The following is a 19,781-nucleotide window of genomic DNA, read 5'->3' as shown; positions in this document are numbered from 1 at the left end:
TCCCCTCAAAGCAGTTTTACAATCCCATGGTCTGTGAAGTGGGCAACAGATTCATTTCAATTTACTTCTGCTCTATGGGAACTGGAACGAGGTACTCACAAACCATAGCTTCTTGGGTGTTTTGCAACATGCCCTGATGTGTTTTCACATTGTCTCTAAGAGCCGATGCTGTATACCGGGCATGGACAAACCACTAGAAAGTATGATATAAGGCACAATTCAGGGGCCTGATTGTTTAAGATGAGCACCCTCAAATTCCAAATGGTCTTCAGCTCCCATCAATTTCATCTGGTGCAGCTCTGGGGACACTAAGCAATTTTCAAGCCAGGTCCCTGGCTGGCCAGAGATAGAGAGGATCCTGCCTCCTACTCTGGTTTCTGATTCTGTGACCCAATGAGCAGGAACTATACTGAGAAGCCGGAGGCCTTGCTTCTGCTCCTGGGTCTGCTTTAACAGCCCAAGGAGGCATATGAGGCCTGCACCTTAGTTTCCCCATCTGTAAAGTGCTTTGAAATCCTTAATGTATTGGTATTACTGTCGGGCTTTAATGCAGCAGTTCTCAAACTGTGGGCTGGGACCCTAAAGTAGGTCACAAGCCCATTTTTATGGGATCATCAGGGCTGGCATTAGACTGGCTGAAGCCCAAGCCCCACCTGGGGCCAAAGCCCGAGGGCTTCTGCCATGGAAGTCAGAAGGGGGTCACGGTGCAATGAAGTTTGAGAACCCCTGCTCTAGTGTATTTAGGACCTGATCCAAAGCCAACAGGAGTTTGTTCCTTGACTTATTCATGTTTTGGATTAAGCCCTCCGCTGAAGTCACATTGACGAAACCCACAGCCAGCACACAGCAGCTTTGTGGGCAATGTGAAAGCTCGGGGGGAGACATTCTTCTGAAGAGGCCATAGAGGGGATCACCATGCACTGCTCATTAGGACATTTCTGCACAACTTTTGTACCATTTTATCTGTATCGATGAAGAAATCACTATAATCAAATCATGCAACCCCATGGTGCAGCTGCAGTGATCCTGGTCTAGCAGTAGAGCTTATTTCCAAAAACTAACCCAACATAAGCACCTGTTTTTTAATACCAGCATAACTGTCCAGAGCAGGGAACTGCTCTGATCTAACAATATAAACGGCCAGTTAAATCGGTACAAAAAGTTTGTGTAGATCTTCCCTTCAGACAGCAAGTTACTTATTCCAGCCCCCTGCTGTATCATCACATTTATTTTCAAACTAACATCTTGCACCCCGAAGCCCATTCTTTGGAGGAATTCCCACTCAGCATGAGAGAGTAGAGCCAAGAATCCCAGGAGGAATTGCAAAGCATTTTAACTCTGGTACATTGTGGGAATCGGTAGGTCCTCTGATTTCGCTTTTAGTTCAGCTGGCAAAATGAATCACCAAAAATCTACTCCTTAAACTGAAATTGACCGGAAATGAGCGGCTTCTCTGAAAGATTTTTGTCTCCTGGTCATTTGAAGTAAAAGGAAACCGCTCGCCTCTACAGTGAATAAAAACCATAATTGTCAAATCAGGACCTAACTAAATGTAGGGGTTTAATTATTTTGAATTCACTGATACGGACAAGATACAACTGGCCTTATAATAAATGACACTAGCACAATAGATTAGCGTGTGTGTGTGTGTGTGTGTGTGTGTGTGACATCACTTTACAAAAGATACCATGCATCCGAAGTGATGCTTCTAAAATAAAACAGAGAACTGCTAATTATTTTTAAATTTAATTTGCTAAGTAGGTTAGGACATGACATAGTGCTTCTAAGAAAAACCTGTACAAAATGAGTATTTTTTTTTTACATCCCATTGAGGCACATGAAATACAAATCTGGTCTATTTTATATATACACTTTTACAGTACATGAAACGCAAAGATGAAGATAAATGGGAAAAAAAATTATATATGTGCCCAAAATAGATAAAATGTGGGAAAAAATCTGTAGCCTCATGGCAGGCGAGTAAAGGCACAAGGACTAAAAATAACCATGCAATAAACATAAGTACAGTCTGTGCAACGAAGCAAACTGAATGGCTCCCACGATAGAATTTACAGTAATTCTCAAACTATACCAGTATTTAAACATACTGTAAGTGCAACATTTACTGCTCTGTAGCATACTAAAGCATTCATGTGGAGTGAAATTCTCCCTGCACCAAGCCGAGGGAAATGGGCTTTGGGCAGGGTAGAAGACAAGCCGGGGTATATGTTGGGAAGACCGGGGTTACAGAACAGTCATGCATGGTCTGTTCCAGTCTGTAGGGTGGAATAGCTGCAATCCCTCTAAAGGGTGGTTGCTGGACACTGGATCCATTTAAGTGCCAGCCTCCCCCAAAGAGATCCCCTCTGTGGTGCATAGAGGGGACCCCTGCCCACACCTTTCTTCATAGGCCTGACACACAGCTTAAGTTGTCCAGAGGGCTTTATTCCACCTCCATAGGCCACGGTGAATTCACTCCACTAAGAATGGTGCCAGGAAAGTCAACAGCTCTACTGTTACAGCTGTGACACTAACATCCAGTTAACAAATACAATTGTGTGCAAGTTCAAAGTGGGTGCAGGAAATGTATCAAGGACGTCCAGTTTTATTAATACATATTTTCCACTATGCTTCAAGTTTTAGCCCAAAAAGAGAGAAGTAACCAACCTAAGGATTACTTTTACAGTTAAACAGCTGCAAGACTTTTAGTTTATTGTCCCTCCAAAACCACAACGCCCCCAATTTAAGGAATGCAATGTAACATTTACAGTGGAATTTATTGTATCACAGACCTGGCTGAAAAGTGCCCTTAACTACAGCAACCCATACATACGTATGATGATCTGCATCTGTCTATGAGATACAGGGTGCTAGGCTAAGCTACATGGTGAGGCTCTGTCTTGCAAATATAGGTTTGAATCACGGCATTTAACTAGGTTGCTATGCAGAGCAGGAGAGAAAAGCTAGAGGAATGTCTTAGTGCGGCCTCACTCTGGACTGGTTTAGGGCTGATCTACACTGCAGATTGAACTACCAAGGCAACTGGCTGAAACATGGTCGATGTAGCACAGAGTGGATCTTAATTGTCTTCAGTAACCATGTTATAGCCGTGCATAGCAATAGCCTGGTTACTGAACATGATTGAAGTCCCAAGAGTTTTAATATCTAAAAATTCCCGGATGTGAAGCATTTCAGGTGTATTCTCCTCCGGTTGTTTAAGACGGGCACCCTAAAGCACTCCGATATCACGATGGTGGGCACGGTCTAAGCACCGAGATGGGCACATGCTCTTCTGTGCAGCAGTGAAAAGGTGAAGTGATGCCCAAGGACATGGGCGTGGTAGAGGATGTGCTCTGTTGAGATCCAGTTAAAAAAAGTTCCTCCCCTGCTTACTGGAGCAACTGCCAGTAAATTATATAGCGCGATGGATTTTATCGACTCAAACTACAGATTAATGGCACATGAGTTGTGAAGGGTTTATCGGTTCTAGGATTTAAAGATGCATTGTCTGATGGTGGTGACCAAGCCGTTCTAAAAGACTAGTGTAGAGAAGGCAGAGAATTCCCTTAACAGCAGCAACGTTGAACAGCTCAGCATGATTTAAGATTATACACGGCCGTGTCTGGACTTTTAGAACAGGTCAGTTAGCTGGCCTCTGCTACCACCATACCTTTAAATCTTAGTCAAGGTAAACCTTTACAGGGCAACCTGGCTAGTGATTTGTAAGCCCAGTGATGGTAGCCAGCAAGTGTGAATTGGCATTTGGAAGCCTGACTCATCCTGCATGGAGTTTATTTACTCTGAGCTCCGGACATGATCCAAAGTCCATTGAAGAGATAAGGGCTGCACCTTATCTTTCCGGTGGCTGCCAAAAGTCACTTTAATATTATCCTCACCAATGCTTTACACTATACAGCTCTCTCAGCGTGTATTTATCTCTCAAAATCATGCAATAAAAGCAACTACCCTCCCAGTCTATTGGTATGAGCTTCTGATAACCAGGATGACTGCTTAATGTTTGTTTCCCCTCAGCTCTCTTAAAAGCTTGCCCATGCAAAATTCACATCATGGATCATGCCCAAGACAGGATTGCAGAATTGCACCCTAAATAGATTTGGGCTCTGCTTACATGTACAGGCTTTTAGGTTCAGATACCTTGCAAAGAAGGATTTATACCTAAGAACTGTGCAGCTAGAGTTCTTGCTATTGAATGATGGGCATCAGCTCTAAGCAAAAGGGAGGAAACGCACACTCCCTAGTCTCTCTTGCATGAGAGCGTGTGCTACCCAAGTCTATTTGGGAGCAAGTATCAAGCATCTCTTGCTATTGTGGCAGTTCTTCCCATCTGCAACAGCAAGTGCTAAACATCCACATTATACTGATCATCAAAACTATTCAGCTAAATGAAGTTTGCCCACATACTTTGTTACAGAGGCCCTCTTCACCCCGGCCAAAGAAATTAGGCTAACACCTCTGTATTAGCCCAAAGCACAGTTCACTACAGAGCCACTAACTAGAGCTGGTCACATTTCTTGAAATTGGTAAAATTTTGACCTTTGGAAAAATTCACTAGAAATGTTGGCAAAATTTTGGATCTCCCTCACTTTTTTTTTTTTTTTTGGAAAACCAGCTCATGTGAACACACTTTCCTTGGTCAATGTAAATAGGCCCATTAAGCCCTTACCTACAATAGGCTTTTTTCTCCTCTAAAACCTCCTCTCATTGTTGCTACTGCTGGCTCATCTCCATCAGTGATAGCAGCAGTGGGGCTCTAACACAGACAAGCTACTGGGGTCAGCTGGTGTTTCAAGCACTGTATCATTTAAACCTGCTCGGAGGAGGGCAGGGCAGGGCAGCATGATGGTTCAAACTCCAGCATCCAGTCTACATTAGTGTTCCTGTTGGTGCTATCACATGTTGTGCTAAGCCAGTGGTAGGAACAGTGGGGGAAATCCTACCAGATACCTCCAGAGACGTAAGACCCATCACGCAAAAACCCACCACCTTATAGACTTGAATATTCAGTCTCCGTACTCTACCTTCTCAGCCATGGAAACAGGTGCTCCATAGCCTGGCTGAGACAACTGGATAATGCAGGCAGCTTGAAGCACTGCTCCCCTGTAGCTTAAGGACCCAACCGTGCATTCCTTGGACAGCCAAACCTCAAGTCAGTGGGAGTTTTGACTGCTCAAGGAATGCAGGATCAGTCCCCAAAGAGGAGATTCAAGTCATTCTCATACCTTTCCTAAAATCTGTCATTCAGCACCAAAAAACCTCCTCAAACAGGTTGCTATTAACATACACAAGCTATCAATAATTTGCCTTGTTCTGTAGGTAAACAAATCTGTGCTAAGGGCCCTTAAGCTTCCACAGACTTGAATTTGCCCCTGGTAAGTTTCTGATCAGATCTCGCTCTCTGATTTAGAAAATGGAATGACACCAATTACAACTCCACTAGGCAAAACAGCATGATGGAATTAATCAGAGCAGGTAAAAGGGCCAGTTTTTTTATGGAAAATTTGAACAAAAATGTTAATTTTTTAAAATTGCAAATTTAAATAATTTGCGGAATAGGGTGGAGGAGGGAGTGGAAGAAATATTTTAAAACATTTTAAAGAAAAAGAAAATACCATTTTCCTTCAAAGTGTCTGACAACTTTTTTTTTGACCAGCTCTAATAATCTAAGATAAGAACCCACAAACCCAGTTCAGCCAATGTGCGCGCCAACATAACATACTCTTTGCTTAAGTTAAGTTACCAACGTGTTTCATTTGTAGGCGTTCAGCTGACCTCACAAAAGTACAAGTGGAAAAATAAAAAAGTCCCGCCAAAGAGCCTGTAGAGACAGAACAAAACATTGTACGTCAAGGTTACAGAACGCAACCCCCTAATGCATCCTGTAACCCATATCAACCTCTACACACATACAAAGTTTCATTAACACCCCTCTGCCCTCCCCCAACTTGCTGTGCATCAAGTAACAAACAGCTGTTGAGATCAATAATCCTCTATTTAAAGGTATTAAAACCATATGCACTACACAACAGGAATGAAATGGAAGCATTAACACTACAGTTTAGTTGTGTTACACAGTGACTGCCATGCCCTTTCGATGACTTTCCGGGAGCAGCTACCGTAACGACACTTGATACACAGATGACCAGTATGACTTACACTGAGCGATCTGCTCCCAGAAAGTGTGATCCCGCTCCTGTGGAATGCAACAGGCCGTTTTGCCATTGATTCAATGGGAGTTCGATCAGGCCCTTGAAAACACTACACAAATGAGGGTTTCTGTTCCCCCTTGCTTAAAGGATGACAGACAACCTTGTATTTGCTGATATTTAAATCGGATAAGTTAATGTATTAATTTATTTTAAAATTCCAATATGCTTGACACTTATCCCAGGTTACTGGACCTAAGCCAGAGAGGACATTTAATACTGACTTTTCTTATTAACCCACTTCCCCAGCTGGGTCAGCGTGTTATTACAGGGCACACTCCTCATTTCTACATTAGCGTTAGTGTCCTAAACTGCCAACGTAAGTATAACTGGCCAAATTCTTCGCTGGTGTTGACTAGACAGGTCCATTAACTTAAACGGTACTACACCATTTTATACCAGCAGAAATTCGGGCCTTCCTCTGTCAGTGTCCTAAGTGGATTAATTAAACTATAGTAATTCTTCTGTAGAGCTGGTTGAAAAAAAACCTGAATTCACTCCCACCAGAAAAAAACTGCCTTGGAAAAGTAAGCTTTTTAATTGGACTTTTTTTCCCCGTTCCCCCTCCTACAGATCTGCTCAGAAAAAAAAAAAGTCAGGGGGTGGACATGTGAAAGTTTGTCAATGTCAATTTTTTAAAGTGAAAATTTCCAACCAGCTCTAGGGTTCCGTTTCAGAACTAATAAAACTGAAAGGATTCAAAATATATGAAACATTCCCTCTCCTTCCCTTGTCAGTACAAGTTAAAGTTTCTTGGCCAGAACCTCAGCTGGTATAAATCTGTGGCACTCCACTGAAATTAAAACTAAATATGTATCAATTGGAGAACCTGCCCTCAACATGTAACTACTGACAAAGGATTTGAGGCTTGATTTCAATGATGCTGAAACAAATAAACAAACCGTGCTTCTCCCACAACAGTGTGTTTAGTATTTGCGACTTCTGGCAAGAAGTAAACTGTCTTTTTCCATTGCACAAAAAAACCCCTTTGCATTTAGGTTGACCTCAGTGTTGCTTTAGCTTGAGGATCTGAAGCAGAGAGAACTTGCTCCATGTATGGAACAGATAAATACAGATATGGTATCTTGGATAGAATTTAGGCTGTCAGAGTAAAAAAGCTCAATTTCAGTATAGAAATGTTCATTGTATTGGGGTATTATTAGAATGGAGAGGTACTGTAACATTAAAAAACTGGACTGATTAATACTTTAATCTGAGTTTGAAATCATCTACCCAGCAAGATAAATCATTGCTCACTAAATATGGCACAGATGACTGTACTGGCCCAGTCCTATGGATGCCAACATCAGTGACTTTCCTCTGGTGAAGTCCAATGGGACTAGTCATACCACTGGTTACACACATGCTTGAGTGTTTGCAGGCTCAGGCAGTGTGTGTAAAATACAGACTAGATCCTAGGTCCTGCCCCAGGCAGGCAGCAGAAACTGCTTGCATCTCCCCTGCTATGTGGTTGGGAGGGGAGTCAGAAAGCCAGCACAGCTGGGAGCTACAACTGGGGGTCTCCTCCCCACTCTGCCAAAGTTGTTCTACAGGGCTAGTCTCTCTGCTGTGTCCAAGTTCAGATGTTAATAGCAGGTTGTGCTCCCCTAAGGCTCTGTCAAGGTAATGACTCCTCATTACTGATGTGACATTGCATCGTATATAGGAAAAAACTCTTTTGTCCCAAGGCTTGTGTGCAAGAGACAACTTGGTCTTACCCATGTCACTAGTTACTGCAGATCTAATATTAGACCTAAGTTGCCTGAACTACAGCCTTGTTTTTTAGAATAGTGACTCCTGAGAGAAAATAAATTTCTTCATTCAGAAAAAGGTAACATTAAAAATAAATACACAAACTATCATATAAAGTAATTCCCCTCAGGCGTGGAAATGTAATTGCCTTTTATGCAATCAAAACCTATTTAAGGCAATGGTTTTAGAGCACTATGGATTGAGGAACAGATTTTCAAGTTCTTAGCACCCAGCAGCTGCCCACTCACCTGCTAAACACTTTTAAAAATCTAGCCATAAGCATGAAATTGACCTGTGTGTTCAGGTAGCTCAAATGCTATTGAGAATTTAAGTGAAACAGACTATTTACCGCTCATATAAATTCTCTGCACAGGGGTGAGTTTGACCCTAATTATGTGCGGCCCAATCCTGCATCCATTGAACTCCAGGGGAGTTTTGCTGTTGAGTTCAATGTGAGCAGGATCAGGCTTTCAGCTGCTAAAACATCCAATTTAATAATTTTCTATTAGCCAAAACCTGAAGCCCTTATTCACTCTTTACTCAAACCACCAATTGACTGGCCCCACCCTAATAAAGGCTTTTAAAGTGTTATATTACAAAATTCTGAATGTTGGACTTCATTTATTTAAAAGAAAAATGTTTGAAAACCTGAGTATTTCCCCTAATATTTAAATAAGGGAACAGTTTCCAATTTGAAACAGCAGTAGCTTCATCTACACTGGCACATTTCATTGCTTTAGAATGGTAAAAATGCACCTTAGCACAGTTACAGACGAGGACCACTGGGTCTAGTATTGCGTCTGCTGGTTGTAGCTTACCCCAAGGGCCACCTAAACCTAGATGACATCTTAAGGTTAATTATGACCAGCTCACATGACTTTAAAACACAGGATAGTCCACGTCTAGGCAGAGGGACAGATCCATGGCACAGACTCAGAGGCAGCACAAAGCAGGTGGAAACTTCAGTGCTGAAGCCCAGCGAAGCGGCGCCGTAACAAGGGCGAGGCGAGTGAGGCACTTGTCTTGGGCGCGCAAAGCGGAGGGGCGCAGCTCTACCGCAATCAGCGGCGCTTCGGCAGCAGCTCTACCGCCACCGCTTCTTTGGTGGCAATTCGGCAGCGGGGCCCCGAGTCCCTGTCGGAGGGAAGAACCTGTCGCCGAATGGCCACCGCCGCTTTGTTCGTTCTTCGGCGGCAAGTCCCTGAATCCCTCTCGGCGAGAAGGACCCGCCGCCAAATTGCCGCCGAAGAATGAATGAAGCGGCGGTGGCCATTCGGCGACAGGTCCTTCCCTCCAACAGGGACTCGGGGCCCCGCTACCGAATTGCCGCCGCAGAGCCTGGAGCCGGCCCTTGCCTTGGGTGCAAAAATTCCTTGTGATGGCTCTGCAGCGAAGGATCCTTCCACTAGAGGGAAATCCTTGGGTAGAATTAAGCTGGCACAGCCGTTTCAACCTCATCCGTTGCCTCATCAGTCCCCTTATAGGGGAAGCAAGAAGTGGGGGAGAGGATGATGCACTGCCTGATCTCCTACGGTGGAACCAGTGCAAGACCGCCAGATCCCGTGTAATTTAGCATATTTACTGTGGATTCAATTTTGCCCTCTGGCTGCTCCAAAATCAGGGGAGCAAAGGGGTTGCTTAGAGAGATCCCTTCTCCCTAATCTCCTCTGCTAAGAATCTATCCTTAAGTGTTTAACATTAAACACCTAAATGACGTTTTTCCAGTAGAGATGAGCCCTTATACAGTTCACCCAGGCCTGAAAGGACAATTAAATTTTCATCATTAGCCTCCTCCAGTCCCATGGCCCTACCTAGAGCTTAACCACTGATGGATTCAAACAAACAACTGAATTGGTTTTATGGTCTTGCCTTCAGGAAAGCCCATTTTCAGTGCTTCCCCACACCTGCCCGTTACTCCAATCAGATATCACTGAAGGCAAGAGTACAGCAGCTGCAGAAAATATATATCTATATTTACATCGGTAACAACACATGCTCTAGGTATTCAGATTACGGAAAAAATGCATTACATACACAAACAAAAATACATAAAGACAATGGTAGGTGTGAGAAACTGCCAACAGCAAGTATATACAGAAAATCAGTCATATCTACTGCAACAGTCCATTTCCAAGGAGTGTGTTAAAACAAACAAGAAAATATCTCTATGCACGTAGGCAAAAGCCAGGTATTTGATTACAGAGAAATGGACCAGAAAGAGTTTCCCTGCTTCTGCCAATTGGTATGAAACAAAGGGTGGATTTTTTCCTCCCCCACCCGTTTAAGTTTAAAGCGTGTACATTTTTTTAGTTTTTTTTTTTAAACAAACGTTTAGTGCTTGGAATAAAATTCCACAGCATTTAACTTCTAGCTGATTTTACTTTTAGTTAAAAGGTCTTAATTCTACAAGAAATGGACCCAATTCAGGAAGCACGTAAATGGTGTTTAAACCCATCCCTAGTCAGGACCGCACTTATGCAAGTGCTTAACTTTAACTCCAATGGGATCGAAGTACAGTATATGCTCAAAGCTAAGCAAATGCTTATGTACTTTCCTGATTCAGAGCATATGAATGTGTGCATATTCAGACAGGGGATATAGTATTTGGGATGGGTAATTTGGGTGGTGAATGCAAGCTCTTGTGCAGTGTGTTCCAACCCCACTGTTTCACATTACCTGTTACTGGTGTCTTAAGTGTGCTTTCTACTTTTAACCGTTCAAAGGTTAAATTAGTTTACATCAGGGATTAACCAACAGCAAAACTGTAGGAGGATCCCACCATTCTCTCTCTCCCCCTCTGCCCCCCAGGAGTGCAACAGTGTGCTTTGGTGGTGGGGAAGGGAATTAAGCTAATTGTTTAAGTTAAAGTTTTTCTTTAAAATAATGAAGTGGATTTGCATGCAGTCCATAACATTTAAAAGAAACAGAATGTGTTCCCTGGTTGAAACCTTAAAATGCAGAGGAGTAGGATCCCAGAATTAATTTTAAAATGGCCCAGTGATAAACCCCTGAAAATAAGGGCATACATTGCAATGCCTCAATGCTATAGGGACTCAGGCACAATACATACACATGCACACACTAGACAACAGACTGGCAATCATCCTGACGTTGGATATGTGGCCTTCATATTAAAAGCACTTTTTGCTGACAGTGGCAAACAAGTGGATGGTGTTTTGACATGGATATTAACAATTCTGCGGTTTGATCCCCTCCCCCAGATTTTTTTTTTTTTTTTAAAAAAGGTCCAGGTTTGACCAAAGGTTTATTTTTACCTCTTTGTGGTTTCAGTAGTAAAGCTCTGGCAAAGCTAAATTCAACAGAGAGTGATGTAGTCAGCACCAGTCAGGAATCACACCTGGATATGTCCAATTTTTGGGAGTACCCTCATTCATTTGAAAGAATGAAAGAGCAATTCTTGTTCTTAAAGGGAGGGGGAGACATCCATATGTTTCCATTGTATTTCACCCTTACAACCAGAGGTAGAGTCATTATGTCCAGTAGCTAAAACACCGTGATCCAGTTATACTGTTATTAATATACAGTAGCAATCTTGTCAGATATTGAAAGTGCATGAATGAATCAAGCCAATTTGATGACTCACAGATAAGTGTACCAGACATCATATAAAACATACCACACTCACACAAGATATATATAGAATCATTTACAGTATCAGAGTGATGTTTAGATCCAGTGGCATGTGCAGAAATATCAGGCAATTGCTTTTTTTGTCCTTCAATTTTTTATTTCCAGGATAGATGGGTTGTGGTCTAGGATGGCCAAAATAATCTTGTCCATATACTGTCGCAATCTGTAGTTTATTTCCTCCTGTTCTTTAAGAGCTTCCATGAGCTGAAACAAAAATTCCCAAGTTAAGTATCTAATGCAAAACGTCACTCCTACCTACAGCACTATGTAAATTAAAATTAGATAAGGCTTGGCCTCGGGTCACCTTTGTATGAAAAAAATTATTCATTGCCTCTAATGATTCTCTGCTCTCCCTCACCCCAACAGATTGCAAAGTGAAGACACAAAAAGGTAGATAAGTATCCCCATTATGCAGATAGCTTACATGGGGACTTATGTCTGGGTAACTTATGTCACTCAGGGGGGTGGTATATTCATCCCCCTAAGTGACATAAATTCTGCCGACATGAGCGTTGGTGTAGACACCGCTAAGCCGGCAGGAGACTTTCTCCTGCTGACAGCTTCTGCCGCTCGCGGGAGGTGGTTTTATTATACCAACAGGAGAGCGCTCTGTCAGCAGAGAGCGTCTTCACCAGTTGCGCTGCAGCGGAGTAGTTGCAGTGCTGTGTGTGTAGACATGCCCCTAAGTCCCGCTGAGCAAGTTACTTGTGTCAGGGGCAAAGCTGTAAATAGAATCCAGGGCTCCCGACCCATAGCCCGGTGTTCTATCCACTAGCCCATACTGCCTGCTCCTGAATGAGTACGTCTGTTTCCTCATCTTAGCGTGTAGAAAAAAAGGTGCTGTAAATACAGAGTGAGAGAATTATAACATATATAATGTTTTGAGGCCACAGTTTCCTGTCCAAATAAAAAAGGATCCATCTGAAATCAATAATGCACCTTTGGTGCTATATTAACGTGCAGGGAAAATGTATATTTTGTCCTTTCACCAAAGCTCTGAGCATCTGAGAGCATCTTTAGTTCATTTCAAGACAAGTTGCTTTATACACACAGTATGTTTAGGCTGAGGTTTTCAAGGCTGTCTAAGAGATTTGGATGCCCAGTGCTCATTAAAATTAATGGGTTTGGGGCATCCAGTTCTATTAGGTGGCCTTTAAAATCTCAGGCCAAAATTATTATGATAAAAAAATTTCCATCACTGTTTAACAGGTCTGAAATTTAATAAACATGGTCCACTAAGTTGTGGTGACAGCAGGACGTTTGTCAAGCAAAGACACAAGATGCATCTTTTTTGGGGGGAGGAAAACCAGAAATAAAGAGTTAGTTGTGGCAGCCTACGTGGATTCTTTTGGTCAGACTAGAAGCAAAATCCCAGGCTGATATTGTGAGTGAGAAGAAGGTCTGAAGGCTCAGCTGCCTCTGAGAGATTAGCAGGGCAGGTAGTGATGCTGAGATGACAAAGAGTGGCCAAAGCTGTCCAGTGACAGTGATTCAGTGCCCAGTTTAAGGCATGAGTTTTTGAAAAAGTCCTAAGGACCCACTCTCTGAAAAAAATTAGTCTCTTGGAGGTCAGTTTCTGGTGTCTCTATTTACATCTAAAAATTGAGGTGCCCCAAAAAATCACTAGTCACTTTGGAAAATCTTGGCCAGCATCTCCAGGTCTCCAGCTGGACGGGAATATAGGTTTATCATATATAATTCAACACAACTGTAGTTTGCATTCCTGTTGAGATACGCCCTCTTTATTCTCTCACGCCAGGGGTTTGTTTTGGTTTTTTTAAATGTGCCTCTTAGAGCTCATCTCTGTAGAGAATGTGTCGGATTCTTCCCCTCCTCCCCCGATCAAAATTGCATTATTTGAACAAACCATAGCAATTAACAAGGAGACAGGGGAATCGAGCAGGACCACTCTGGCAGCATGCGACTCAGTATTAGACAGTGATCCAGAAGTTCTGCATTAGTCCTGATAAGATTAAAAACTGGATACAGGACTTATTTTGGTGGCAGCAAAAACGTAGTTTGTCTTACTGAGGCGAGGTCTACACCATCACCTACTTCAGCATAACTAATGTTGCTGAGGGGTGTGACTATACCACCCACTGACACAACTATCACCTCTCAGAGAGGTGGATTTATTCTGCCGATGGGAGAGCTCTCTCCTGTTGGCATAGAGCATCTTCACTGGACCCACTGCAGCAGCACCGCTGTAGTGCTTCTAGTGTAGACTAGCCCTGAGAAAAATTCCACCAACTGACATCGCACAATCATTCACCTCAAGTCCCTGGTTCAGCAAGGTACGTAAGCACTGATTAGTTAAAATATGCAGTATGGTTTAGAGCTTCTTAGCAACTTGGAGGTGTGCTGGGTTTTCACAAGCTGTGCCAGCTGAAAACGAGGAGCCAATGTGTAAACTCAGTTTGAAGCATGAGCAAAATTCTCTCTTGGTTATACAGGAGTAAATCCGAAGTCACTCCTCTGAAGTTAATGGCGTTACTCCAGCTTGACAGTGGAATAAATCAGATCAGAAAATCTGGACCCACACTTGAAGAAGTGAGATACCATAAGGCACCTGCTAAACAGTGTCTGTAACAGCGGTCACTGCCTTAAATGGATAGGCTTTGGATTCAATGCTGCCATCCTTTGAAACAAACCTGTGTTAAGATGGAATTTCTCTATTATTTTGATTATAATGAAACTAGTTGGATGATGCTAAAATAAGCATCTGAAAATATCACTAGATTTAGCTACACTCCTAATTCCTGGAAAACAGGAGTTATGTTGCTGATTTGTCTGTGTAAGAATTTTCACCTTGACAGTTAATCTGGTCTCACTTTTATATTTTGGGATTAGCATGGTTTTGCTCTCAGTTGCATTACCTCATCTCTTGATGCAGAGTCGATTTCAGCAGCCAGTGATTGGGCTTTTGTCTGTGTTGCAAAGAGATTCTTAGCTTCGTAAAGACTAAGACTTAGGATCTGTCCATTAAGGTCATCATTCTGGTCACGAAGTTTCTGATTCTCCTATTAAAATAGGAAAGAAAATGGAATGGAGTTTTCATGAAAAGAAAGAAAAACTGCTCAGGTAACATGAAAGTGAACATCACTTTTGTTTTGCATGTCACTATCCACTGTTCTAAGATATGCCCTTTACAACGGTACCTCTAAGAATGGCCAAACACTGAAGGGTTTCAGAGACAGACCTAAATTCCACATTGTGGAATGTGACAGAGCCTTCACAGAAGACGTTTCCTACTGATCCCAGCTGTGGATCAGCTTCCGTGCCAAGCGTGATAAGCTTTAAAAACCCCACCCATGTGTATCTTCACTTTGTTCAGCCACTTAGTACAGAAAATGGAAAAACTATCATCCCTATCTTCATCTGTGTCTTCAAACATGATTATATTACTATACACCTTCCAATTTTGGGGACAGTCTTCAAGCAACTAGACTCCAGTCAGGCTTCTTCTGATGACCCCGAGAACTCAGTCATATTGGGGAGAAAAAATACAGACACAGACAAAAGTGCCCCAACTTTAATCTCCAATTTGCCTTTATTATTTTGTGTGCCCAAGTTGGCAAAACTTCCTGTGTACACAGATACCACGTTTACTTGTGCATGGATTACTTTTAATGTCTAGTCCATATAGCACCAGGGTCCCCAAACTGTGGGGCACAAATCCCCCCCCCAGGGGGGGGTGCACAGCAGGGAAAGAGGGAGAACCACCCAGCCCCACTCTGCCCCCAGCTCTGCCCCCACCTCTCAGCCATGGCTCCGTTCCTGCGGCTTCTGCTCCTGGCCCCAGCCTTTGCTCCTGGCTGCAGCTCTGCTCCCAGCCCCAGCCCCAGCCCCTGGCCGTGGTTCTGTTCTCGCTCCAGCCCCAGACCTGCCCCTAGCCTTGGCCCCCCACCCCAGTAGCCGCAGGCCCACTCCTGGTCCATGAAGGACCATGAAAAGTTTGGGGTCCACTGATATAAACGACAGCAGCCTGCTACTGATGCCAGCTAACAGTTACTTCCTTAGCAAAGTGACATGGCCTAGGGATCTGAAAGTCTCCAGTTTGGATTTCATGGTCAACCCATGTGAGTCATTGCATAGGAGACACACACAAATGCATGAACATGCCTCCTGCACTATGCAGGCTGCATTTACAATCCTTTCAAAAAGCAAACAGAGCTTGGGAAGTCTTAACAAATGCAAACACTATAAAAATCCTCCATTTCAGGTCAATGAAAGTCTCTATTGGGAATTTGTTGATAAGTTACAATTCGAGATATTTCTCCAGCATCTCTGCACGATTATCCAAACATCACCCCCACGGACATGAGAGGCCTGGAGACCCCCCACCCCGCTCACCTGCTTTAGCCGTTTAATTTCATGCTCCATTTCCACTTCCCTCGTTCTTGCGTTGAATTCACTCACACTAGACGAGGAGCTTCTCCCCCGGCCGGGGCGCTCACAGTCTAGTTTGTACAGCTGCAAATGCTCCAGTTCCTTTCGCAAGTCCTCAATGAGCTGCAAGGAGATGAAGACAGGATGGTCCATGTCAATAAAGAGCGACTGACCACCTGCACAAGAACTGATCAGCTCTTCAGAGCAGGGACTGCCTAGGTGATTGCAGGAGAACTGGTGCAGTGTGGCTCTGATCCAGATCGGAACAGATGGGCACTTCTGCAACACAGCCAGCCCCTCAGCACCGCTCTCGGGAAGTGCTGATCACACAGCCAGTTTATGAAGTGCAAGGGTATCTAAGGAAGCTTGAAAGATACCTTCCTAGCTGCACATACTCAGAGGCACAGAGCTCATGAGAGAGCAGTTCCCAAGTTTACAATTGTGGCAGGGACTGTCGCTATGTGATTGTACAGCGCCTAGCACAATGGGGCTGCCCACCTGCTCAAGGCCTCTAGGCACTCCTGCGATGCAAGGGTTAAACAATCAGTGCCCCTAAGGGAATTGCCACATTGACATTATCATCCCCAGGTCCTGCTGTGGCCGTCCTTGCACATGACAGTGCACCTGTTGTTTTACTCACTCTTGCAAGGGAGGGCTGCCGGAGCGGGCTCTGCACCTCTGCTCATACCCACCTCCTGAGTAGCTTCCCTCTCCTTGTTAAACTCTAGTCTGTTCTGTCGCAGTTTGTCCATCATCCTTTTGTACAAGTCCATCTCGTCCTTCAGCCGCAAACTGGTGTCTTCTAACCTATCCGACATGCGTTGCCTCTCCTGAAACAAACCAGGAACTTGACAGCCAAGTTGGACTTCCCCAGCCCATCATGTTTCCATGTCATTGTTCTACACCATGCTCGTCGGCCAATGCCATTCATCAGCATGGGTTGCAGCTACTCTAGTGCCATGCTGGAACTAGAAGCTTAATCTCCCGGAGCTTGAGCTTTTCAGCTATCTGCATGCAGAGCTGTATTCAATCAATCGAAGTTCTGAGCGTACTAGCACTTAGCAGGATTGGGGCCACTATATAAACAAGCAGCCTCCAAGGATAACAAAAATAGGTATTTTATCGGTCAGTAACTATTCCAGAACTCTCCCGTCTGGCCATTTCTCTGCAGAGAGCTAGAAAACTGATATTTCTGCATAGTTTAGGGAGGTAATTTCTCAAAGCATAAAAGCTTAAACACAAACTTGCCATTTGAAGACAGATAACTCTCCGCCTCATCCCCTGCCATCCTGCAAAACCTTTTGGTTTTCAAACTAGTTTAGGAGAACGCAATTCATTTACCATGCTGAAAGGAAAACTCACTATGCCCTGGAGCTAATGCCTAATGAAGTCAACAGAAAGACACCCATTCATTTCAACGGGCCTTGGACAGGACTATAAAAGTCAGTCACTTTTTAAGTTCACCTCAGAAATATTCCTTTAGGTGTGTTAAGTGTCTCCCAAATCCATTTACGTTATTGTTCTCTTATTTTGGGGATTGCCAATTAAAAAACCCTATCGTTTAGTGACTGATTTTTTTGCCCTCACATCAACCATACAGCTGACTAGCAGTCACTCACTACACAGAAGTTTGATTACCTCATCTAGTTTCTCGGTTTGCGATTTCAGTCGTGTGACGGTGGTTTTGAGTTCACCATTTTCTTCTTCAAGCTGTTGAACCCTGTATAAAGACAGCGAGACCTACAGTAAACACAATCGGCAGGGAAAGTGTGGGGGATTGAAAGAAACATGCTCCCCAGAAAACCCCTTTCATCTTGTCTCTTTATTGAATGTAGGTGTTTAAATAAGTAGGTATTTGGCTTTCTAAAATTAGTGATTCAAGGAATGAACTAGGACCAACTGTATCGGGAACTTCTCTGTGGCCTGGTTCCTGTCTATTAGGTTCTATTCGGAGTCTTATGCCATGCCCATCCCCCTCACATCCAAATGTGCATGTGGATCTTTGGCCACTTAAACCAAGTCAGTGATTGTGCTGAAAACCACTAGGAGAACTTTTTTTGTCTTTAAGCTGCTCATATGGATTTCCTACATTAAACTGTTGCTGAGAAAGCACTGACTCATGTCAATTTATGAAGCCAGTAATAAAAGGCAACTGAACTTTTGTCGTCTTCTAAGCTTCTACTGGGCATCTCTTGCACAAAGACAGAATATGCAGGGCCTGACTTGCCACCCTGAACCTTCGGCAGTAATTTAACAGCATTCTAGTAGCTTTTTACACCTATTCTGCACAGGTGTAAGTAGCTTCCCAAGGACCAAGACAGTAGAGAATCAATCAGTCTCACATCCTTCCTGTCCTGGTTGAAGATGGGGATAAAATAGACACCTGTATCTATGCAGAGGCAACAAGAATAGAGCCCTTGGCCTGAGTTCTAGTTTTATGGTTGTGCTTTATAGGTTTCTTGGGCATGCCTATAGGGGCTCTCTCTTACAGATTTTGCTTCCTCACCGTATGCCAGGGCCACAGCTTGGCATCCTTCAGAGCCCAGCGCAAGGCCCTTGGCTGAATGTACATCTGGGAGAACATCTGGCAGCTGACTGCAGTTGGGTTGTTGTGTCAGCGGTGTGAGGGTAATTATTTTCCTGTTTGACTTGAGTGATGGTAGGTGCCCAGAAAGCCATTTGTGACATACATTTACATGTCACGTTCGTTCTTATGCCATAAAAGAGACACTGCCACAATGCAACTTGAGCAGGGAGTCAACAAATCTCAACTCAGGGGAAAAGCCAAGTGTATCCCATTCTCCCGTCCTTTTGGGGTATGTATAGCGTCTATCAAGTTGTTTTGCATGGGCAGACCTCTGCCAAGGGGGCTCTGAACAGGGATCAGCTGGGAGAATTGGTGTCTTGGTAATTGGTAAGTTCTTCGGGGCAGGGATCCTTCTTACACATAAAGAACCTAACATGCTTTTGGGTATTACACAACTAAGTGACTCTTCAATTATTTTACGTATCTAACCCGTAACCATCTGCACACAAGGCAACACACAATCTAGGTTCACACACTAAACGAAAAAGTGGAACACATGAGGAAAACAGTCATCTGCTTCTATATGGATCTAGACAACACATCACCCCAACTTGCCAGCCGGTATGTTTTTACCTTGTATTTAGCAGTTCAATTTCAGTGCCCTTTTCTTTTTCATACTTGCTGTATGCTTCTCTATGCCTTTTTATTTCTTCTTCCAGCGTTTGTTCAGCTGATGTCTCCTGGTCTTTCAACAGTTCTTCTAGTTCATTAACTCTAGGAAAGTCAGTCATTTTGGTAACAGTTTCAAACACTTGCCCACACACCACATTCAAGAGCATCAAACACACACACACACACCCCTTTTATTCTATACTGATTTACCACTTAGATCTTTGTACGCATACTTCCCAGCAGCCAAAGTTAAGGAACATTTATTTCTCTATTATGGCCATTCTCTATATTTTCTCTCTAGATGTAGGCCAGTTTTCTGCCTCGAGTATGTATACCATAAAAAACATGGGGGCAGCCTCTTCATAACATGATGTGAGATGACTCTCCCTGGACAGCCAGCTGCAAGCAAGTCAGATACTCTGCTTGGCAGGAGCATAACCGCTACATTGCTAAGCTTGCTTAAAGGACACAATTCACTGCACATGCAGCAAGGCTGTGCAGTTCCATTTTTTGGGCTTCCCAGATGAACAGCTCTGAGGACACTTGCTCTGTGTATGACAGTGACA

The 19,781-nt window shown here is 43.5% G+C and overlaps 1 protein-coding gene across 3 annotated transcripts in view; it reads right to left on the bottom strand.

Annotated features, from left to right (window-relative positions):
- Nucleotides 1-9,928: 9,928 nt before the first annotated feature.
- Nucleotides 9,929-19,781, bottom strand: part of RAB11FIP4 (RAB11 family interacting protein 4) — a 204,495-nt gene continuing 194,642 nt past the window's right edge. For all 3 annotated transcript variants that reach the window (XM_039501506.1, XM_039501507.1, XM_039501508.1), the window contains 6 exons: nt 19,177-19,317; nt 17,655-17,736; nt 16,709-16,846; nt 15,981-16,139; nt 14,504-14,647; nt 9,929-11,831 (listed from right to left, as the gene is read on the bottom strand). In XM_039501506.1, the coding sequence (XP_039357440.1) occupies nt 11,715-11,831; nt 14,504-14,647; nt 15,981-16,139; nt 16,709-16,846; nt 17,655-17,736; nt 19,177-19,317 (781 nt within the window). In that variant the 3' untranslated portion in view covers nt 9,929-11,714. The remainder of the gene's footprint in view (nt 11,832-14,503; nt 14,648-15,980; nt 16,140-16,708; nt 16,847-17,654; nt 17,737-19,176; nt 19,318-19,781) is intronic.

Source organism: Mauremys reevesii, linkage group 15 (genome assembly GCF_016161935.1).
Source record: "Mauremys reevesii isolate NIE-2019 linkage group 15, ASM1616193v1, whole genome shotgun sequence".
Taxonomy (NCBI): Eukaryota; Metazoa; Chordata; order Testudines; family Geoemydidae; genus Mauremys; species Mauremys reevesii.
The sequence above is the reverse complement of the archived record's forward strand: the minus strand, read 5'-3'. Positions and strand labels throughout refer to the sequence as shown.